Source organism: Gymnogyps californianus, chromosome 2 (assembly GCF_018139145.2).
Source record: "Gymnogyps californianus isolate 813 chromosome 2, ASM1813914v2, whole genome shotgun sequence".
NCBI classification, from domain to species: domain Eukaryota; kingdom Metazoa; phylum Chordata; class Aves; order Accipitriformes; family Cathartidae; genus Gymnogyps; species Gymnogyps californianus.
In genome coordinates this window covers 104,727,751-104,748,162 of record NC_059472.1, presented here as the reverse complement: position 1 = coordinate 104,748,162, position 20,412 = coordinate 104,727,751, and the positions used below count along the sequence as shown (strand labels likewise).

Genomic DNA, 20,412 nt, shown 5'->3' with positions numbered 1-20,412 from the left:
AGGAAACCTAAGTTCTGTGTTTTTTCCGCTTGAAGTCTGTTAGGTGCATTTGACAAGACTTATTTCTTAGAGACATTGTGCTCTGAGCTTTTTCCTATTGGAGCAAAGCCAAATAACTGTTTGTTTAGAAATACAAGCATATAAAGGAAGATGTCGCTATTCTCCTACCTACAATTTAAAATACTTAATGTACAGTGCTGAGAAGCTGATTTTTACCTCCAGAACTGGTAAGACAAAACTATATTCTCAGAATTGTGAATACTGATTCACATTACTCATTTGGCTACCCTTTCGATGTTTTGATTAGTCTAATGATACCCATGAAGTAGTAACACCAGTGACATTACACTCCGTATGAGTGCAAAACAATACTTGAAATTCCCCAGCTCACTTTTTGAAGAGTAATCCTTTCTGAAGGGATTGGAAGTACCCCGAAGGGAGTACTAATATTTAGCTAGTAAGTATGGCTACCAGCTGTCAATAGGCAAGAAAGTCAATAGAATTGTGATCTTAGCAAGACAAAATATCAAGCAACCTTATTTTTATTTTAACTTGGGAATGTGCCTTTTAATGAATGCTTTGTAAAAACTTCAGCAAAAATAATGTGGTTATTTCAAGGAATGGAGCTAAAAGAAAAACAGTGTTCCAAAAATCTTGGGAAGAAAGTGCAGTGTCTTAACTAAGAAGTTGTAGTGCTTGTATGCTTTAGCAAGATGATGAGAGGAATCAGCATGTATTTGCTTGGGAACAGAGTTGCTTTTTGTTGTCTATGGAAAAGCTAACTGAATCTTTCTCTAAGTACGATGGAGCTGATTAAAGGATAAATGCCAATTTCTCAGACAATCTTGTGCCAAGCCAGCATGTTCCATGCACTGTGAAACATCTCAAGGTGCTGGTCCATGAGGGAGATTCTTTTGTGTTCACAGTGCTCTTTCTGCTGGCCTTGCGTTAAGCATTGTTGGAGGAGGGGGACCTAGCCAGGCTGTAGCACTTGAAGCAATGGGGGACCAATTATAAACTGTAGAGAAACAGAAAAAAGAAAGCTGGAGGCTATGGATAGAAGGAAATATATTGGATAAGAACAGTAATTGTGGGTGAATTCATCAACAGTTCTTCTCTGGATCATGGAATTAATTCTAGAGCCCTAAAGGACAACAGCTTTTGAGTCTTATGTATATACTCCTATATACTCTTAGTATGTGGCTTCTATGTCGTGATACCAATGAGTATAGTGATACTATGGAGAATCTATTGGACAAGGGAGCTATGGAGAGTGGTAGGAAATCCATCAGGGCGGTAGTCACTCATCTGCTTGAGGGACTGAGATCTATTTCTGTCTTTATTCCAATCAAGATAATACTTTGTGCTGAGACTGGCATCCATGCTTGTGAGAGCTTTGTTCTGGGACTTCATGTGGGGGGCAGAGTGGAGGACACAGGGAAAAGAGTACAACTTGTTTTCCAGCTGTTCCTTAATTCTGTAGCGAAGAAACTGTGTAGGTGCTATTGCTGTAACTTGTGAATATAAGGGCAAAAGCACAGACAGGCAAAGCGGCATAGGCAAGGACTTGAGACTATTTGGAAATGCCAATGTTGTGACAGTATTGGCAATGTAGTAGCTTTTGTATTGCGTGAGCTGGAAAGCAGGGAAAGTGATGCTATATTTTTTGAGAGGTGTGCCAGAGCAGGTCAGGGGAGCTACAGCTTAATGAGATAGATGTTTCAATAAGGAATAGAATAAATATAGCATGTCATGGAAGAGTCCCCACAACCTTTACAAAATAACTCCTTTTACATTGTTTTTTCATAAATTCCTGCCTCACCTACTGGAGTTTTTTTGAGGGAGTCAGTAAAGTAATGAAAAGGTAGGTGTTTTTCTCGTTGCCCAGAAGGTTTATGTGAAGTTGTGTTATCAAGTGCTTTTAAGTAAACTAGAAAGATGGGGCAGAGGAGAGGGGAGAGATCAGTATATGTATTAAAGAATAATAAGTAATAGTTAAGCGGCAGAACGCTGTACAAAGATTAGACTGTTAAAGTAAACTTAATTTCCTTAAATGTGGACTTTGAGTCCATGTGTCTGGGACAAAGACACAGTGTTTGGCAGCCACCTCCAGTGTTATCTAGAAGCAGTTCTTAAACCAGCATCTTCTGACTATTCCTTTTATGGTATACCTTGTCGTCTTTTTCCTTTTGTTTCTAATTGTTGCACTTTTCCAACAGGGGATGGAATTGCCAGGGAAAGTAGTCCATTTATTAACAGTGCAGAGATGGACAGAGGAAACATGTATGAAGGAAAGAATATGGCTCTCTTTGAGGTAAGTTAAGTACCCAAAAAATATATTTCACCTTCGAATGAGGCTCTGGTAGTAAGATGAAAACAAGGAAACCCCTGTTTACTTTCTCTTGTGGAATTTACTGGGGGAAAAATCGATTTTAATAACTCTTCAGGAGTTTGGTTCCTGCTAACATTCCATTTCAGTCGATTTGAATGATATAATAGGAAAAAAGTACTAAGATTTTTTTTTTCTTCTATATTTTAGTTTATCTGTATAGGCAAGAACAGTAAATTTTGGTATGCATTGGCGTGAAGATATGAAATAAGCCTTCTTGCATTTAAAATTTTTGGGCTAGGATCTAGAAATTGTTGTTAGAGAAAGCTGCTGAAAGTTAAATGTAGTGGTTTTAACAAAGCAGTATCCAGCTTTAAAAGGATTAGCAAATATATTATGTTGCACAGGGGAAATACGGACTTCTCTTAAAGCAGCAAAACTATAAAACAAACTGTGATAGGCCATGACTTAGTTATATTGCCCAATTACAGTGTAGCGCATACCATACCTATTTCTACTTTCTAATATAAACATCTACTTTATAATGCAAGTTTAATACGTGTTTAATTCACTGAATGTTTGCAATCATTTACAGAAAAAAGTATATTGATATGGTACATTTAAGTGCCACTGTTACAATGAAATAGTACTTTTAGTAAAGTTTAACCTAAGTTGTTCTGCTCTAGCAGCATCAACTGGTCTTGCTTTGATGCTTACTGTTAACAATAAACAAGATCCTTCCAACATTGTTTGCTTAGCCATCTTGCTATTGCGTTCTACCCACTATTTTCTTGTTGTCTCTTATGCTCCTCTCTTCTTCCTTTCAAATATATTTGCAGAGAGGACGTGATCTTTCAGTTCCCTCTTTCTGCATGACTCAAATAATGTATTTTTACTATTTTTCGCTAAGTCTTAGAGAAGATAGTGCTAAGGATCAAAGTAATGTTGGTCATTAGTTTTCTCTTTGTCATGTATGGAATTTCTTACTATTTTTTGACAGAAACCATGGTAGTGGATTTTTGTCACTGAATTTCTGTCCTTCAGGCTCTGTTCCATAAAGCAATGTCCAAAACTTCCTGTTGTTCAGATTAGCTGTTGTATTCCTCAGTGTTGATGAATTAGCCATAGCTGCTTTTTGTCCCTAATCTCCTTTGAAAATATGCTTGCATCAGTTATTTTGAATAGTGACTGACATTAAATCCTCAGCTGATGGTATAATGATAACTATCTTTTACGTATCTCAGATTATAGACCATGCTGTTAAGTGTCGCCTTGAAAGCCTTCTAATGACTTCATCACCATTGCTGTTGTGGTGAATCTTTTTTGGTAGTATATCTGTTTCATAGTATGTTTCCTACAATCTTATTCTTCTCATGGTTTTCAGCTGACTTGTGTTTGAATTCTTGTATAAACTGTTACAGAGAAGATTGTCTATTATAACCATGATGGTCATGACCTAATGCCACAGGCAGAGATGCCTTAGTTCTTGTCTTTCTGTCTGCAATCCTGATCTCTTGTTTTCCTTCCAATAGCTGATTTTGTGTACTTGATTGAATTCTCTGGCTCTGCTTTTCTTGGAATCCTTTTATTGTATGTGCTTCTCCTGGATTGTAGTATTTGTTGCACGTTTTTGTTTTGTAGCAGGTATTTGGCTAAAGAAAGATGGGATGAATTCTGTGTCAAGTAATATTACATAAGTGCAATTACATATGATATGCATATGTGCCTGTATGTTCAACAAATAAATACTTTGGAAGTAGTGTGCCTATTTTAAAATAAAATATGTAAGCCTCCAACAGTAGGCTTGAGAGCGATCCTTAAGTATCTTGGTGCTTGAGAGAATCGTTTGAGGCTGCTCTCTAGACACAAGCAAGATGCTGGAAAAACACCATAATGACTCGACCCTGCCAGTACAATCCCCTAAACTATATTGTGACAGGAGTAGATTTATATAATTAACAATGGCCCTTCTCTAGATTTCCCTTGAATTCCAGCTGTACAAGCTGCATATTGTAAGATAGTGTAAAAAAGTGGAAGAAGTATTGCAAGATAGCCACGTAGTGCTAAACTTCTAGAAAGATTTAGAACTCTTGTTGGTTGAAAGTTGACTGATATTTTTGTCATGCTAATTTTTGGATTTGGGTGAATCAGGGCTGACCTGTTGAGTATGTGTTTGAAGTAGCATCATAAAATCATGACTTTTAAAAAAAACCTGTTTAAATGCAATATTCTTAAAATCCCAACAGGAAGAAATGGATAGTAATCCCATGGTGTCATCTCTTCTTAATAAACTAGCAAACTACACTAATCTAACTCAAGGTGTGGTGGAACATGAAGCAGATGAAGACAGCAAGCGAAAGGAAGTCAAGGTATTTAAACTTTTAAAGTTATTGAGACAAAACTAGCCACAAAGAGGAGTATTTTTCAACCTAAAAATAAAATATATGGATGCCTAAAAACAGGAGCGAGATTTGTAATACTGTATTTAAAATTGAAGCGTTTGTTGTAGGACTTGTGTTAATTCAGTGTTCTTGTTAGCATGTTTTAGCAAGACCTTGCTGTAAAAGCCCTAGATAAAATGTGTGCAAAACTAGGACCTGAAACACGCAGTGCACCCAGTTTCTTCTTCCTTTTTCTTCTTCCTTCTGTCCTCGTATGAGCATCAGTACCTTTTGTCTACCTCTAGTGAGGATACAGTATGATTTTTTTTTTTTTTTTGCTGGTTTATTAATACATTTTAATTGGCTGGGTTTTTACCTAAAGTTGAAATTCAAGGAAAACTTGAGATGAAACAGGTCACTCTTTTAAATCCATAAGCATATTTGCTCCTGTTAACATGGTAGCAGTTTTTCTGAGTAGCTCTCTTGTTTCTATGTGTCGGAATAAGTATTTTTAAAACTTAATGGACACATTCCAAGAAAACATTTTGTTGCATACCTCAAAAATATGATATTTATTGGGGAGGGGAGAGGGGAAGGAAAGGCAAAGGCTCTGTTTGGCACATCCCTAAACACACTTGCTAGAAGACAGCAACTGAATTCTTCAAGGGTTGTCTACTGGATACCCAAAGTGCCTATCTAGGCCTCTGTAGAAATGGAACGTATGCAACAGTTGGAGTCTGCAATGAGATGTTGGATTGATCCCTCTGTGAGCAGGGAGGTGTTTCAGGAGAAAGCTTGGATCAAAAACATGTGACCTGACAGAGTACAAAAACTCCCAGGCAAGGAGGAATGATGAGCTGGAACTGGTTGAGCATGGTGACTGAAACTAAGAAATTTAGGGTAGATAATGGGAAAAGGAAAGTACTTGGGAGTCACTTGTCTTTGTGTAGGAGAAGGGGTACTGCTACTGACTTTGCATGCTGAGCTATGGAGAAAGGAGGAGAAGCACATAAGAATGAATAAAAGGAGATGAGCACATAGCAGAAGACAGATATGAAAAGGTGCTTGAAAGTAAGGTTAGAACTGGAGCTCGTTTGACTGGAAGAGAGATTTTATGGTATGATACCCTGAATATTTGCAGTAGAACTGTTTGCATTAGGACTTGACTAGTGTAGGAAGTTGGTACCAGGACAATGGGCAAGGGCGAGGAATAAAGTCCAGCTGTTTGTTTTAGCGTTTTGCTTATCCTGCATTTGTTTGTGGGGGGGTTTTCTTTTTGTTTGTCTCACTGTGCTTGTTCTGTATTTGTTTCTCCTCACCTGAAGATACAGCTTGAGATATGAGAAAACCAACACTGATCAACTCACACTTTCCTTAGTGTGATGCCTGTCCTCCGTCCAGCTGCTGCGCAGAGTATTTTGTTAATGCAGCACAGTGTTAGTCCATCTGGAACTGACTAGCCAAATGAACACCGTGTCCTCACTTGCACTTAATCTCATTTGAGCACCATCTGGTGGCCCAAAACCACGATTTCTATGCGTCTTTTTTCAGTTCTGTGTCTGAAATTAAGTGATGGCAAGTAGTAGCCTGGCAGAGTAGCATGTTTCATGGTGTAATTGAGAGAGCAGCATTGATGTTGCACATGGATATTGCCCAACATGCTAAAAATAAAGATTACAGTCTAAATGGCATTCCATGGCTCCTTATAAGTAGTTGGAAACTTAGTGTTTTCTTAATTTTGTTAACTTATAAAGCACCAATGCTTGCTTATTTATTTAAATTGATTGCCTTTTTTCATAGCCTGAGTTGTGATTTAAGATGACCTTCTGTATCTGGAAACCTACTGTGTATAACTACTGCTTCTAAGTTGAGTATTTCAAGGCCTGATTTCTTCATAAGTGTAGAAGGCTGGAACTTTAATGATGAAGTCTGAATGCTTTTGTGTGTGTCTTGAGCCATGATGATCACCAGCAAATAAAAAGTACAAACAAATATACTATGTTGTGGCAGGTTTTACAACTTTTGCAAAAACAAATTGTAGTCGGCTCTGCATTTCTTCTGGCCTTGTCATAATACCTTGTCTGTCTCTTTTAAAAAATTGAAAACACTTACAGTTGAATATAATTTTGTGGGCCAGCTGCAGGGCAACTGCAGATCAACTTTTTGCAGAATATATTTGGTATTTTGATTATGGCAGTAACTTCCCTTCAGCGGTAGTCTGTAACTGGTATTTCAGAAGAAAGTTTGTAAAGCTTTTAATAAACACATGAAGGGGCATCGTACCCCGTCAAGGTTTCATCCTAATTCCTATGGAACAAGAGGGTTTGCTATCACAAATAGTTTTCTGTCTTTTCAGGAATCTTTCTGCATAAATAGCCTATGAATATTTGTGAAGCTGGACACTCTGAAGCTACCAACCAATTTCACCTGGCATTTGTTCATGAAGCATTTGTGATAAGTGTTTGCGGAAGAAAGTGCTTATGGACTTAAATTGTTTAGTGCAAAGGAATTAATGTTCTGACTTCGTTTCCAGGTTCCACGTATGGGCACTTTTATTGGTGTGTACCTGCCCTGCTTGCAAAACATCTTGGGAGTCATTCTTTTCCTACGTTTAACATGGATTGTGGGAACAGCTGGAGTTCTCGAGTCTTTCATCATCGTGTTCATGTGTTGTGCTTGTGTAAGTTAACCTTTTTCTTTACTATTGGCCAAATCTTCTGTTACAAGAGTACTGCTGCCTTCTAATTTATGAGTAGCAGAGAAAGATTTCTCCATAATGGTTAAGTATCAGTGCAAATGAGAGACATGGGATATATATATATGCACTGAGTGTCAGGTGTCATTCTAGCCTGTATGGAGTTTGAGCTGATCACAGTAAGCTTTTGTTTGAAGTATTATATGGAATTTCAGCTTTTAGCAAATATTTCATGATTTACATTGACATCTGAACTGTTCTGCTTTTCACTACTTCAGAACAAACTAAAATATAAACTACAAATCCACAGCATTATGTCCATAAATTAATATTTTGGACTGTGAGCCGACTAGTAGATGATATTGTCATAACAATGACACTTGATCAGTTTGTCACTACTATTTAATAGGAATAATGAACATCTTATTTTAAGTATATTCAGTGGTCTGTATTCTTCTAGTTCTTTGTAAAGACTGTCTCAAACATCTAAATTAGCTGAATCTTCTACTGAAAAATTTAGTACTTAATTTACATGGATATCCCTAACCAAAGATATGATCATTTTTGGTTGCTGCAACACCTTATTTAAAAAAAAAAAATAAAAAAAATCCTAGTTTCATTTGATCACTTTGTCTTGCCCCATCTTTCAAAAAGCTTTCAGTATTTTAAATTTCCTCTGTTTCATCTTTCCACAGACTATGCTAACTGCAATTTCAATGAGTGCAATAGCAACAAATGGTGTAGTTCCAGGTAATGAAGAATTTTATCTTAAACGGTGAATGGTCAAATGGTGGAAGTTTAAAGCTGGGATAAGAAATTACTGTAGTCTGAGATATCAGAAGTAATGCTTTTGTGTCAAGTGCGTATTTTCTTTTAACTGATTTATAAATGACTTTTTAAGGTGAGATGCAATCTTTTAACTGGACCTTCTGGGAATTATGAACTGTAGCACACTTTTGTCATCAATCATTTGATTCTGTTTGAAAGAAGGATAAGATGTTATAATTTGAACTAATGGAGACTTGTCTTCATGCAAAGCAGATTTCTTTACAAACCTAAAGATAAGGCTGCTTCCCACCCCCGCCGGATTTGCCTAGACTACATTTCTAAACACTGGAGATAGTTATGTTGTTTTCTGCAAGAATAACAGCCAGTCTGCTGGCAGAAATATTTTTCTATATAAGCACTCTAGGTTATGCTCATCTCCTTGAATTTTCGGATGAACTTGTTCTTCATTTGTGAAGCCAATTTTTTTTTTTAGATGCAGAATTAGTTGGCCTTTGAAGCTCTTATCCTTTTCACTTTCTCAACACGTTAATTGATAATACTGGTGTTCAGACAATGTTATGAACTCTGAACAGTTTACCTAATGAAGTTAAAATAATTCCTCACTTGCAGAGCTTCTCCAGCTTAGTAAGGAGTTCCAGAACTGATGCATAAGTTGTTGGGCAAAAGTAAATGCTACAACTTGTGCAGGGTGTAAAATAATTCCATTTCATGGATGCAGTACCATATGATATATAAATACAAAAGAAAATGTTGTTTCAAATATTTATATTTTATAATGAAATGTAGTTATTCTAATCAGTGTCCAGATAACTAAAATGTTCTGCTCTTTTCCCCTTCATATTTTTAAAGTTCATTGTAAAGGTTTTGCTTAACATCTGAAATCTTTGAAGTTGGCAGTTCTTAAACTAGACAGGCCTTCATTTTCATCTTTTTTTTTTGTTGGCACCAGTTTCTTAGAGAAATGCTGCTTCTGCTGGAATATATGGAGGAGGCAGAAAGCACAGATAGGAACCTAGGACTGAAAGAGACCTTCTGAGCAGCAGGATCTTGTCTCTTGCTGTTACACGCAACAGCATTATATTTAGTAAAAGGATTGGTGATACATCATAAATTTTTTGTTAGTTTCTCATTTGTTTGTATTGAAAAGCAGTTTCAGACTCGACCCTTTGATTAGAAGTGTATTTCTTATTTGCAGACTAATTTTATACAAGGCTGGTGTATGTTTATTTAAAATAAAGCACTTCCTTTCTCTCTCTCCTCTTTCTTCCTCGGTTGTCATGAGTGGGACAAACATTACGAATTTAAGAGAAGATGGAGAGGGAACCAGAGAGGAGCATGCCTTGAGGGGGTTGGGGGGGAAGTCTAGATAAAGAGATAAAGAGCTTGAAACTCAGAGCCTTATTGAAAGGGAAAAGGTACAGTGGACATAGGAGAGGGAGTAGCTTATGACTTAAAGATGATGCATGTATATGGGAAATATGAGTGAGAAGAATTGAAAAATTCATGGGCAAAGTGAATAGTATATGAGTAGACAAGAAAAAGCGATCCCTACCTAACACTTTTAAATGGTACTGAAGAAAATGCCTGTAGTGCAAGTGGTAATGGTTTCACATACAGAAAAGAAAAAGAATGCATATTAGTGAGAGAAATTCTATTTTGTCCCTATCTCATAAGGAAATTACGTTTGTTGTTTGATTGTGAATAGCTTGAGGTTAGAAACTAAAGATTGAGTCACATCTATTTATACTTGTATATCCTTTCCTTAATTTACTTTTAGATTGTTTAGCTTGTGGATTTTTTCCTCTTTTTCCTTCGTGTTTACTTTCTGTTCCCCAGAAAATGCATGTGGGAATATTCACTTTGAAATGTACATTCTAACTGGCTCCTTGGTATAGACGTTGAATACAGTTTTGGTATGAACATGTCAATGGAGACACATGCAGTAGTTATCTTGATTATGTTGACTGAATGATTCAAATTTTTGTTCTATACTACTGTCCTTAATCTGAAGGGCTGGAGTCTTTTTCTGATTAAATTCACAGCTGGAGGCTCTTACTACATGATTTCAAGATCTTTAGGGCCAGAGTTTGGTGGAGCAGTGGGACTTTGTTTCTACTTGGGTACAACCTTTGCAGGAGCAATGTACATTCTTGGTACCATTGAAATTTTATTGGTAAGTACTAGTTTCTCTTAAGACTAAATGTATTTGGGCTGTTTTGGGAGATTGCTGAGGATTGCACTTGGCCTAAAATGCATTCTAGTTTGGTGATTTTTTTTTTTTAATGTTTTGATACGATATTTCCAATAGAAAAAATAAATTAAAGGCTGTTTGATGTAAGTTTGTTCTGCTTAAAGTAGGAACCAAACAGAACTCGGTAACATTTACTCATTTTTACCAGATGCAATATATCTGTCACATTTTCATAACATGTTCTGAATACCAAATATCCCATAAATTATGCCTGTGCTACTGTACGCCTACAGAGTTGCAAGGAAAACTATATTAATTTTAGTAAGACATACCTAATATTCCAAAACTAAAGGTATAGGACCAAACTGGAGATATAAACTGGAGATGAAAAATAAACAGGAAATATTTCAGTAGATTTTGCAGAAAAGAACGTCAGATCAATAAGTAGACTTTGGAGACATGTTAAGATTTAATTCAGTGATTTTTGTACCAATTTAAAACTACAACTTTTGTATCAAAAATGACAAAAAATGCCACAAGAAATAGTGCAGTCATCAGTGAAATGTCACATTAGATTGCAGATTAAATTCTAGTCGACTGCTTATTTTCAGAGTCTCTGAAATGTCATTTGGATTTAGTGATGCTAAGTCAGTTATTTTAGTTTAAAAAAAATAGTTTATTTACAAATGTGAAGGAATTAATTTATTCTTTAAATGTTTGTCTCCATATGTTCATGGTGCACCACAGCAAACTTAGAAAAAGTTTGATCCATATATAATGCTGCTTTTGTGTTATATGTCCTCCTCTCCTTTTCCAAATAAAAATGCGCAGATGCACATAGCACTTCCTTTAGGTCAGCTTAGACTTGTAATTGAAAAGCTAAAGATTCCATCTTGAGAGTCAGTTTATCTTTTTTGCTTTGGAGTCTTCCTTTTCTTCAACTCTGAATGAAGTCTTACTCATTTTTTTCTTTCATCTAACACAAGAAGGTTTTGGTTCCTTTCCTTGTGACTCTCAGAAGTTTAACAAGGATGTTCATTTCATGGTATTACCCATCCTTTGTCTTTTCAACATCTTTTTTTTTTTTTTTTTTTTGTCTTTTTGCTGTAGCTTCTCAATGTATATCTTGTTTCATTTTTCCCAGGCTGTATGCCTGTGAGCCCTGAATCCGTTAGTGAGCTCTTCAGGGGAGCTTCCACTTACTTTGTATCTACTAGAATTAATTTTCCATTTTACTGTTCTAGTTTTGAGATCATGACTGTAAGATTTTTAAATCTGGCAACTACTTTATAGTAAGCGGTCAACACACCTAGGTAGCTCTGCCTTTCTGTTGGAAGAGCTGCTTACTCTTGGTAAGTATGGCATAAGTCCTTTTAAGCCATGTTTTCTTAAGGTCTAGGAGGACTCCCCTCCTTCTTCCAAATGAAAGTCTGTGGGCTTGGCATCAGAGAAGCATTCCCAGGATAACTCACAGAAACTTTTCAGCTTCTGCAATGTTTGGCACTGCCATGTGCACTGGGGAAAGCTGCTGCCCAACGGAGAACATTATGCCCATAATCTCCTATGAGGCAGGAATTAAGAATCTATCCCACTTCCTCCTTTTCAGACTACTGGCTTTGAAATTTCATATTCCTGTGAAGATGCTGTGGAAGACTGCCTGTATGGCAATGGCCCAGCTACTGTGGCTTTGACTCATCCAGGGCAGGCTAGACAGTTATTAGTCATCATATCAGAGACTGTACGGATATGCACAGGAGGTACTTCAGAATTTCTCCTTGTTGTTACTTACTATGAACCCATGTCATAAATTCAAAAAAGCCTGGATTTGAAATTAGAGATAGTCCTCACTCAGTACTGCTAGTTTGTGAGATCGGATCTATATTAACAACACTAGCACCATGTCACTTCGTGGATTGGATTTGGTGCACAGTTCTCCCTACTTAAGAGTTATGCTGGTTTTATGTGTTGCTAATAAACATGTATGGGGTTCAGCTATGGAATTCAAAGTAAAAAGCCTCCCAGGATGTCATATCTGGCAGAAGACCTCAGAACAGACCCCTGTCATAGCCACAAGGCACAAATATTGATTTTTTTTCTCCACTGGGACATGGATTATTTGGAGGGGCAGAAATCAGTCATTTGCCTGTGGCTTTCCCCAGCAAAGGCTGTGAACAGCAGGGCAGCAAAGCGCACAAGAAAACTTTCTGGAGTACCTCCATACAGAGCCTGATACTTTTGCAACATCACAATGTAGGATTTTCTAACGATACGTAAATACTCTCTCTGCAATCAGTTTTTTGTTTTGCTTTTTTTGTTTTCTTTCATGGTGATGTGACAATTTTCATCTCTTCTAGCATTCTAGTAAATATTAATTTACTAGATTAAAATTTAATTTAAAATTAATTAATTTAAATTAATTTTAAAAAATTCTAGTAAAGAATTGCCTATGTCTATTTTTGGATTTTGGTCCTGAATATATCAGGATAGCCTTCTGCTCAAAGTTTCTTCCTGCCTTTAGAAGTTAGATTATTTAAGGATAGTCAGTTTAGTAGTTGTTTTGAAGGAGCAGAGTAGCCTCAAGCCCTAATGCTCCCCTTATGGCTGAGCAGAGATTTTTCTGTAAAGGTCTTAAAAGAAGGAATAAAGATATGTTTATCGTGTAGTGTAGTACACAAATGTCTCGGAACTATAGGTCAGAGTTTGTCTTTTAATTTGCATTTATCAGTATAAGTTCTATAAGCTGTGCTTCCAACTTCTTTTCAGGTAGAACCCAGAAAAAAATTACATGAAACTGAGATCTGTAAGAGAATCCTGTTTGAAATTACAGTAGTTTAAATTGTCTGCTTTAGCACAGGACTAAGCTTTATCAAACTAAGCTTAAATTATGCTGTTGCAACTTCAGATTAAAAATTAAGGTAAACTAACCATAAAACATTTTTCAAGGTACAATGTTTAAGGTATCTTTGTTTGAATTTCATGAAATATAGTGCAGGGACTGTAGTACTGAAAATGTTGTTAGTTTTTATTATGCTTTTGTTTGACTTCATATTTTGTTTCAATCAATGGAATTATTAATCAGCAAATGCTTCAAATGAATCTAAGGATGTATCTGGTTTGAGCTGAGTGTTTGAGCTAGTTTTTGGTTTTGTTTTTTTCTTTTAATTTTTGTCAGTAGCCCCCCCCACCCCCCCACCCCCCAGGTCCTTAGTGGTTTTTCCTGTCTGGCAGAGACATGAATTTGAGGAGTGGAAACTCTTAAAGGGGAGAGAAGAAGCTGGATTAAAAGCAGTACCTCATTCTCAAAACTCATTTTTCTTCATCCCTGCCTCCCCCTTCCTTTTACCTCTGCGCTTTCTAAATGCCCATGTTGTCTGGTTGAACTCGTTTGTGAAAGAATAAAACTGATACTGTAATAGAAGTTTAGATTTTGAAGTTCAAGTAAATGATTTCTTAATAAAATGTTTGTTATTACATGTGTGATAGTTTACCATATCTCTTGCAGACCTACATTTCTCCAAGTGCTGCTATATTTAAAGCAGAAGAGGCTGGTGAAGAAACAGAGGCTATGTTGAACAACATGAGAGTTTATGGAACCTGTATTATCATTCTGATGGCCATAGTAGTTTTTGTGGGAGTAAAGTATGTCAACAAACTTGCACTGGTCTTCCTTGCCTGTGTGATTCTTTCAATCATTGCCATATATGCTGGAGTTATTAAGACTGCTTTTGACCCACCTGACTTTCCGTAAGTGCAGTATCTTTAAGTAGTGTGAGTTAATTAAAAAAAAAAAAAGTGGAGGGAGGGAATAGCTACTGTAACCATTTTATGTTTTAAGCTAAACTTCAAAATACAAGCATATTGGCTTCAATGGTAGGTTTTATGTGTTTTAAGCAATTATGTGTTCATTTGTTATTCTGAGTTACCTGTCTGGATCTTCCTTTCATTGTTCATAAGACATGATACTCTGGAAAATGTTGATACTTAAAGTTACCAGCTGTTATTCCATCCACATCTAAAGAACAGGAAGCTGGTTTTTGCTAACAGTAAATACAGCTGCTTTATCTAATGAATTAAACTAAAACCCTATAAAGTAGAAACGTCAAGAAAACATTGTAGCTATGAACCACAGTTATGAAAGAAACATACTTTCAAACTTTTTGTCATGAGGAAATTTTTGAAACTTCCATTTCTCCGTACTTAAAATGGAGACATTGCAGTGTTAAATTCACTTGTGTTTGTGAAGGCTTTCTACCTTCTTGTTAATAAAATCAAATTTTATTGTTGTCACATGTGACATTGCTTCTCAACACCTTTATTTTTTACCTTTCTTAGCTCACTAAGAATTATTTCTTTTGTCCAATTATCAGTATGTGAGTTGCATTTTTGTGCATCTTTTTCTGTTTGGAAAGAAAACAAAATACTTCTTAACAAACTAGCAGAATAGCCTGGTAACTTTTGTTATGAAGTGCCATCTGTTATGCAGGACTGAAGTTATCCTTTGCTGTATGATTGTTACTGATTTCATAGTACTTTGAAGTGTTGACGGTTGCATTATGAATTGAGCATTACAGCAGTATTTGTGGACTGTACTGTAAAATGATATCAAGTCTTCTGTTGGAAAAAATAAGTGTGTTCAAAATTGATATTTTTCTGAAGAAAACTTGAATTTCTAAGAAACCGTAACTTCCAGTAGGGAAATACTTAAATCTTTTGGTCACCTGTATAGCTAAAAGAGGGTTTATCTGGATGTGTAGCATAGGTAAGACTTATTACCAAGGTCCTGGAAACGTTCTCTGTGGCTGCTACTGGGATATATTATTGTTTGGGGGAAAAAAATTAATGAAGGTTCTCTTCCAATAAATATAATTGTTCACATTTTGGCCAGTCTGCCTCAAAATGAGAAACTCAAGTGTGGTTTTATAGTATGGTAAAGCTCATCTGGTGGTGAGCTGGTCACCAAAAAGACCACCTTCCACTTAGCTGGTTAGTTAGGTTGGCATCACTAACCTCCATCAGGTTTGGCCATTGTATAGATAGTAAAATAGTTTACCTCAGATCTCCCAGCTGAATCAAACCGGAAGAAGGTTCCGTGGGTTGAATCAACTCACCCTGCTGCTATAGGGTCACCAAATCAATAGCGATTAAAAAGAAAAATGAGCAAGGCAAGTACCAAGATGATCTTTGTAGCAGCAGCTTTCTGCTAAATCTGCTCAACTTCTATGTGATGCCATACCCTGAAGCTGTACTGGTGTCCTGTACTCTTCTCAAGGCATCTACTCTTAATTGCTATCAGAAACAGGATATTGCACTACATCAATATTCTGCTTGGCTTAGTGTACTTGTTCTAACGCCGTGCTATGTTTTTAGTGTTTGTTATCAGCTTCTTACTGAGCTCCTTCAGAACTATTAGATGTGTACTATGTGTTCTTTGACTTATCTGTCTAACAGAGATATTTTATTTGATGTTCCTTCTTTTGTCTCCATAGATATTTTATATAATTTCATTATTAAGCAAGCCTGGAATAGATATCTCCTAAACATCTTTTGTGTAGCTTAGCAAAGAAATGTTCCTAGATCCTTAATATTCTTTGCTGTTAGGAATTTGCTTTTTGCAAGCTGTTCTGAGTTTTCTAATTTTCTTTTATTTCTGAGTGTTTTGAATGCTTCCTGCTATGTGATTCTTTAATTTGTACTCCCACCAATGTTTTTAAATTTTGCTGTTTAACCCTCCTGGCTTATTTCCTACGTTTTGGATTTTAATATTTTTGAGGGCCATCTAAAATATTTATTTGCTAGAAAAGGGCATGACACACTTGCTTAATCTTACTTTTGTATTTTTTTGGTCAGGCTCATCATTATATTAAGTATATTAAGTATTACTTAATTTCACTTCTTTCTTGTAGGACTGAATGAATAACGATCTCTGTTATTTAGTGGCCAAGCTGCCTGAGTTGATTGTATTTTCCAAAGAATAAATCAAAAGACAAAATAGCTGTTAATACCTAGAGTAGAAATGTTTGATCGGTGTTTTAAAGATTATTGATGATAGTTTTATATGCAGAGACTATGTACTGTTTTAGTATAGGCCATAAGATAGGTACTATAAATAACAGGTTTCTAAAGAAATCTCACGGACAAGAAGTGGTTTAACACTATATTGAAGGATCACTGTTTTTATTTTTTTGTTTCTAGTATCTGTCTCCTTGGAAACCGTACATTGTCAAAACGCAGCTTTGATGTCTGTGCCAAATTTACTGAAAGCAATAATGAAACAAAGACTACAACTTTGTGGCGCCTGTTCTGTGATAGTTCTCTGCTTAATGCTACATGTGATGACTACTTTAGTCTCAATAATGTAACAGAAATTCAAGGGATTCCAGGAATAATGAGTGGAGTTCTAACTGGTAAGTTGGAAAGCACAGTGATTTAAAAAAATTTTGGACATTATTAATTTGGCCTATAGCTGTTCAGTAATGTAGTGGTCTAGCCTGTCACTACTTCTTTAGTTCTGATCTGTTTGTGTGAAAGATTGCTACCTGGAGTATGTTTCCTCCTTTAAAGTTTCCATCTGGTTTTAGAAACTTAGTATCAAATACTTTAATTTGGGGGTCATCGGAGTTTTATAGGCACTCTTTCAAAAGGCATTGTTCTATCAAAGAAAAAAAAAAGTAGGAGAGTGTTTATCACAGATAACTTTTTTAAAGTGTTTAGTGCTCTTGTATGCCAAATACACTTATTTCAATAAGCTGTTCATCAATACATTCTCAAACTCTCCTGAGGGAGAACTTGTTTCCAATTTACAGGTGGTGCATTGAGGAATGAAGTCCTGTGGCTTGTCCAATGTGATACAGCAAGTTAGTGATGGGTTTGGAGAAAAGCAGTCTTTCTAGCTTCCAGTCTAGCATTTGGACAGGAGATGTTCTACAAAGTATATAGATTTTCTTCTGTTTACAATCCTGTACAGTTGTGGCAGCTTGGGTTTCCAATAGCACTGGGTCATAAGATTCATTTTGAATGTGTAACGGATTGTATTGTATACAAACAAAGAATGTTTCTGGGGATGAAAAGGATGTTCTGATACCTCTCCCCTGCTTCCCCTTAAAATAAACTTTAATTTATATAAATATGCAACTCTACGTAGGGACACTAGGCAATCACTACTGCCATAGTAATTCAGTTTAAAATATCAAATATTAAGTGTACAAATACATAAAAAGATACTAAATGAAGCATAGGCTTCTCTGAATCTGAATTTGTATGTTTAAAAAAATCACTCTATTTCCTCAATGAAAAATGAAACTCTTTTCAATTGAAATGTTTATTACAAGAGATGTGACTTACGGTTTGTTCTATGCATTTTATAATTTACCACACACATATCTACAATTTTTCCTGAATATTTTTACATTTCCTGCCCCAGCTCAGAAGACAACTGTATGTTCTAATTTTTTGCTACAGTGTAAACTTTAAACTGCTGTTTTGCTTTTGGAGGTTTCAGGCTGAGTACTAATTTTTCTTCTTCTGGAAAAAAGTGCTTTGGTTCTGTTCACTGATTAACATTTCTTTGAACTAGCACTACTGTATAAAAGTGCTTTTCGCTATCCTAGTGTCACGTAATGCTAAGATCTCTAACGACCATTGAGAGTCTGCTGAAAGCTCAGTGTGAGGGATACACCTTCCTGTGTTCATTGCTTGATGCTTACCTGTAGTGAATTTCATCAATTGCATTCTGTTCAGTCACTGAGTCTGATACGGTTTTTCTGTAGTTCTCTGCAGTTGCTTTTGCTTCTACTACTTCGAATAACTGACTATTAGCGTTCTCATCTTGCTACTAGCTCCTTTTTCCAGGCTGTTTGAGTGTACTGGAAAGCACTGATTACATTCTGCTACTGATCCTCGTGGAAGCTTACTGATGGCTTTCCTGCATTATAAAACTGTACTTACATTTACTCTTACCTGTTGTTTTCTATCTTTGAACTATTTTTTTATCCATGTGAGGAGTTTTCCTCTTATCCCATGGCTATTGTAGATTCCTTGGGTGAGGAATCTTTTAAAAATGTGGGAAATCCAGGTGGACTGAATCAAGTGGATCGCCTTCATTTATGTTTCCCTCAAGAAACTTGAATACTTCTGACAACTTTCTTTTACAAAAGGTATGCTGAGACTTCCACAGTTCCTCAAAACTCAAGAAAAAAAACACTGAATCGATGCTGGTTTTGTCAGAACTCAAAGATAACACCCATGTGTTTACTGCTTCTGTCCATTGCTGTTGTTGCTATCAAGTGTTCATGTGCAGGTGCTACTTGTGAGCCTTTCGTTTCCTGATCTCTATGAAACTCTCTTAAAAAGTTGACCTTACATTTGTCATGTTTCAGTCCTCGGGTAGCGATATGACTTCAGGTAAACTCATAGTTAGCACCTAAAGTCTTTCAGTAGTCTTGGAGGTTTCAGGCTGAGTACTAATTTTTCTACTTTTGGAAAAATGTGCCCTGCTTCTGTTCACTGATTAACACTTCTTTGAAGTAGCACTACTGTATAAAAGTGCTTTTCGGTATCCTAGTGTCACGTAATGCTAAGACTAAATTAAGTGCATTGCCTGTCGTGCTTGCTGAGTGTGAGCACACATTCTGATACCTAATGTAAGCTTGAACTTGACTGGCAAAGATTTCTCAAGGAGGATTTTCCTCCACTGATGGCGTACGTTCTGCTTTGTGTGAAGACTTTGCAGCTGCAGACTCTGCACATTTAATTTTCTTGAGCTGTGTCTGGGAATACTCAGGTATCATGCCTGGGTGTCTCAGGAAGCGTGTGCTAAGTCCTCCCGCCATTTACTGGGCGCTTGTATACAGTAAGTATGCATCTCTTACGCACCTTCCATGAATGTTGTCCTAACAATAATAAATCATTCTACAAATAGCTGACCAAATATGCCCATGAGTGTGGCCCTAACAATAATGAAATAATTCTGGAAATAGCTTTCAGCAACATCGTTCTGCTTCATGGTAGCATGTTGCTGGGTTAGATACACAAACAAGACCTGGTACAATGTATCCCTAAATGTTGCTAGAGGAGCCTCAGCAACCCATGAATAGTCCTAGAAGGGCAACCTACGTCCCCAGAAACGTCTGGACTCTACTGAAAAGTGACCCTTCTTCCTCACCCGAACTTTCAAGTCCACTTGGGTGATCACTTTTGGGAAAATAACCATAGGAAACTAGTGTAACAAAGCTCTGTGTGGCATCTTATGAAAGGGGAAAGTGATTTCTGTTTTACAAAATCTCTAAGCTGATTTTATGTGGTCATGCTGGTATGCACGCTTCCACAATTAGAATTGTGGATTGTATGAATTGGAGTGATCAGGCCATTGTCATTTCTGTGTCATACTGAATAAAGGACACCAAGCTGTTGAGTCCTCATTAAGTATTTAGTGCTTTTGACTGGCAATGACAAACTGATTTTTGGACTTTCTTTTTATGCTCCATAGGGAGTGGATGCTAATTTGGAGATCTTGTCTTGTTTTATGTCACTCCTCAAATCTTTGCTAAAATTCCTGAAATTTACAGTTCTCGTTTCCTTAACTCTTCTTTTTGTGGCTTCGGTCTTATCTCTAGATCAGTTTGTTCCTCTTCATTTGAATGAATTAACACACATAGCATTCTGTAGCAATTAATACTTACTTTCCTTTTAATCTTTGTTCTGCTGTCTCTTATATTGCTCATGCGTGCTTCCATATATGCTTACCAATTGTAAGATTTCTGTTACAAATCTGGGTATGAGTACCCTATTTTTGGCCACTTATGGAGATTCAGAGTCAATCTCCTATTGTGCTCAAGGTAACCTTTTGCTATTGTGAAGGCTTAGAATACTGTACTTAATTCCCTTAAGTCGTACTGGACGGCTGAAAATTGGCTATCAGATCCATCATCCTGGCAGTCCACAGGAATTGTTTATTTCTGTGGTGTAAAATCCTCTGGCTCTGATAGGGAGGGAGATTATCTACTTTGTTGCCACACACGTGATAGGACAA

At 36.5% G+C, this 20,412-nt stretch overlaps 1 protein-coding gene across 3 annotated transcripts in view; it reads left to right on the top strand.

The window, feature by feature from the left end:
• The window catches only part of LOC127012847 (solute carrier family 12 member 7-like), a 68,989-nt gene that overhangs the window by 15,863 nt on the left and 32,714 nt on the right, over positions 1–20,412 (top strand). For all 3 annotated transcript variants that reach the window (XM_050891255.1, XM_050891253.1, XM_050891254.1), the window contains 7 exons: positions 2,220–2,314; positions 4,576–4,698; positions 7,244–7,390; positions 8,101–8,155; positions 10,237–10,367; positions 13,888–14,129; positions 16,578–16,789. In XM_050891255.1, coding sequence (XP_050747212.1) covers positions 2,220–2,314; positions 4,576–4,698; positions 7,244–7,390; positions 8,101–8,155; positions 10,237–10,367; positions 13,888–14,129; positions 16,578–16,789 — 1,005 coding nt within the window. The remainder of the gene's footprint in view (positions 1–2,219; positions 2,315–4,575; positions 4,699–7,243; positions 7,391–8,100; positions 8,156–10,236; positions 10,368–13,887; positions 14,130–16,577; positions 16,790–20,412) is intronic.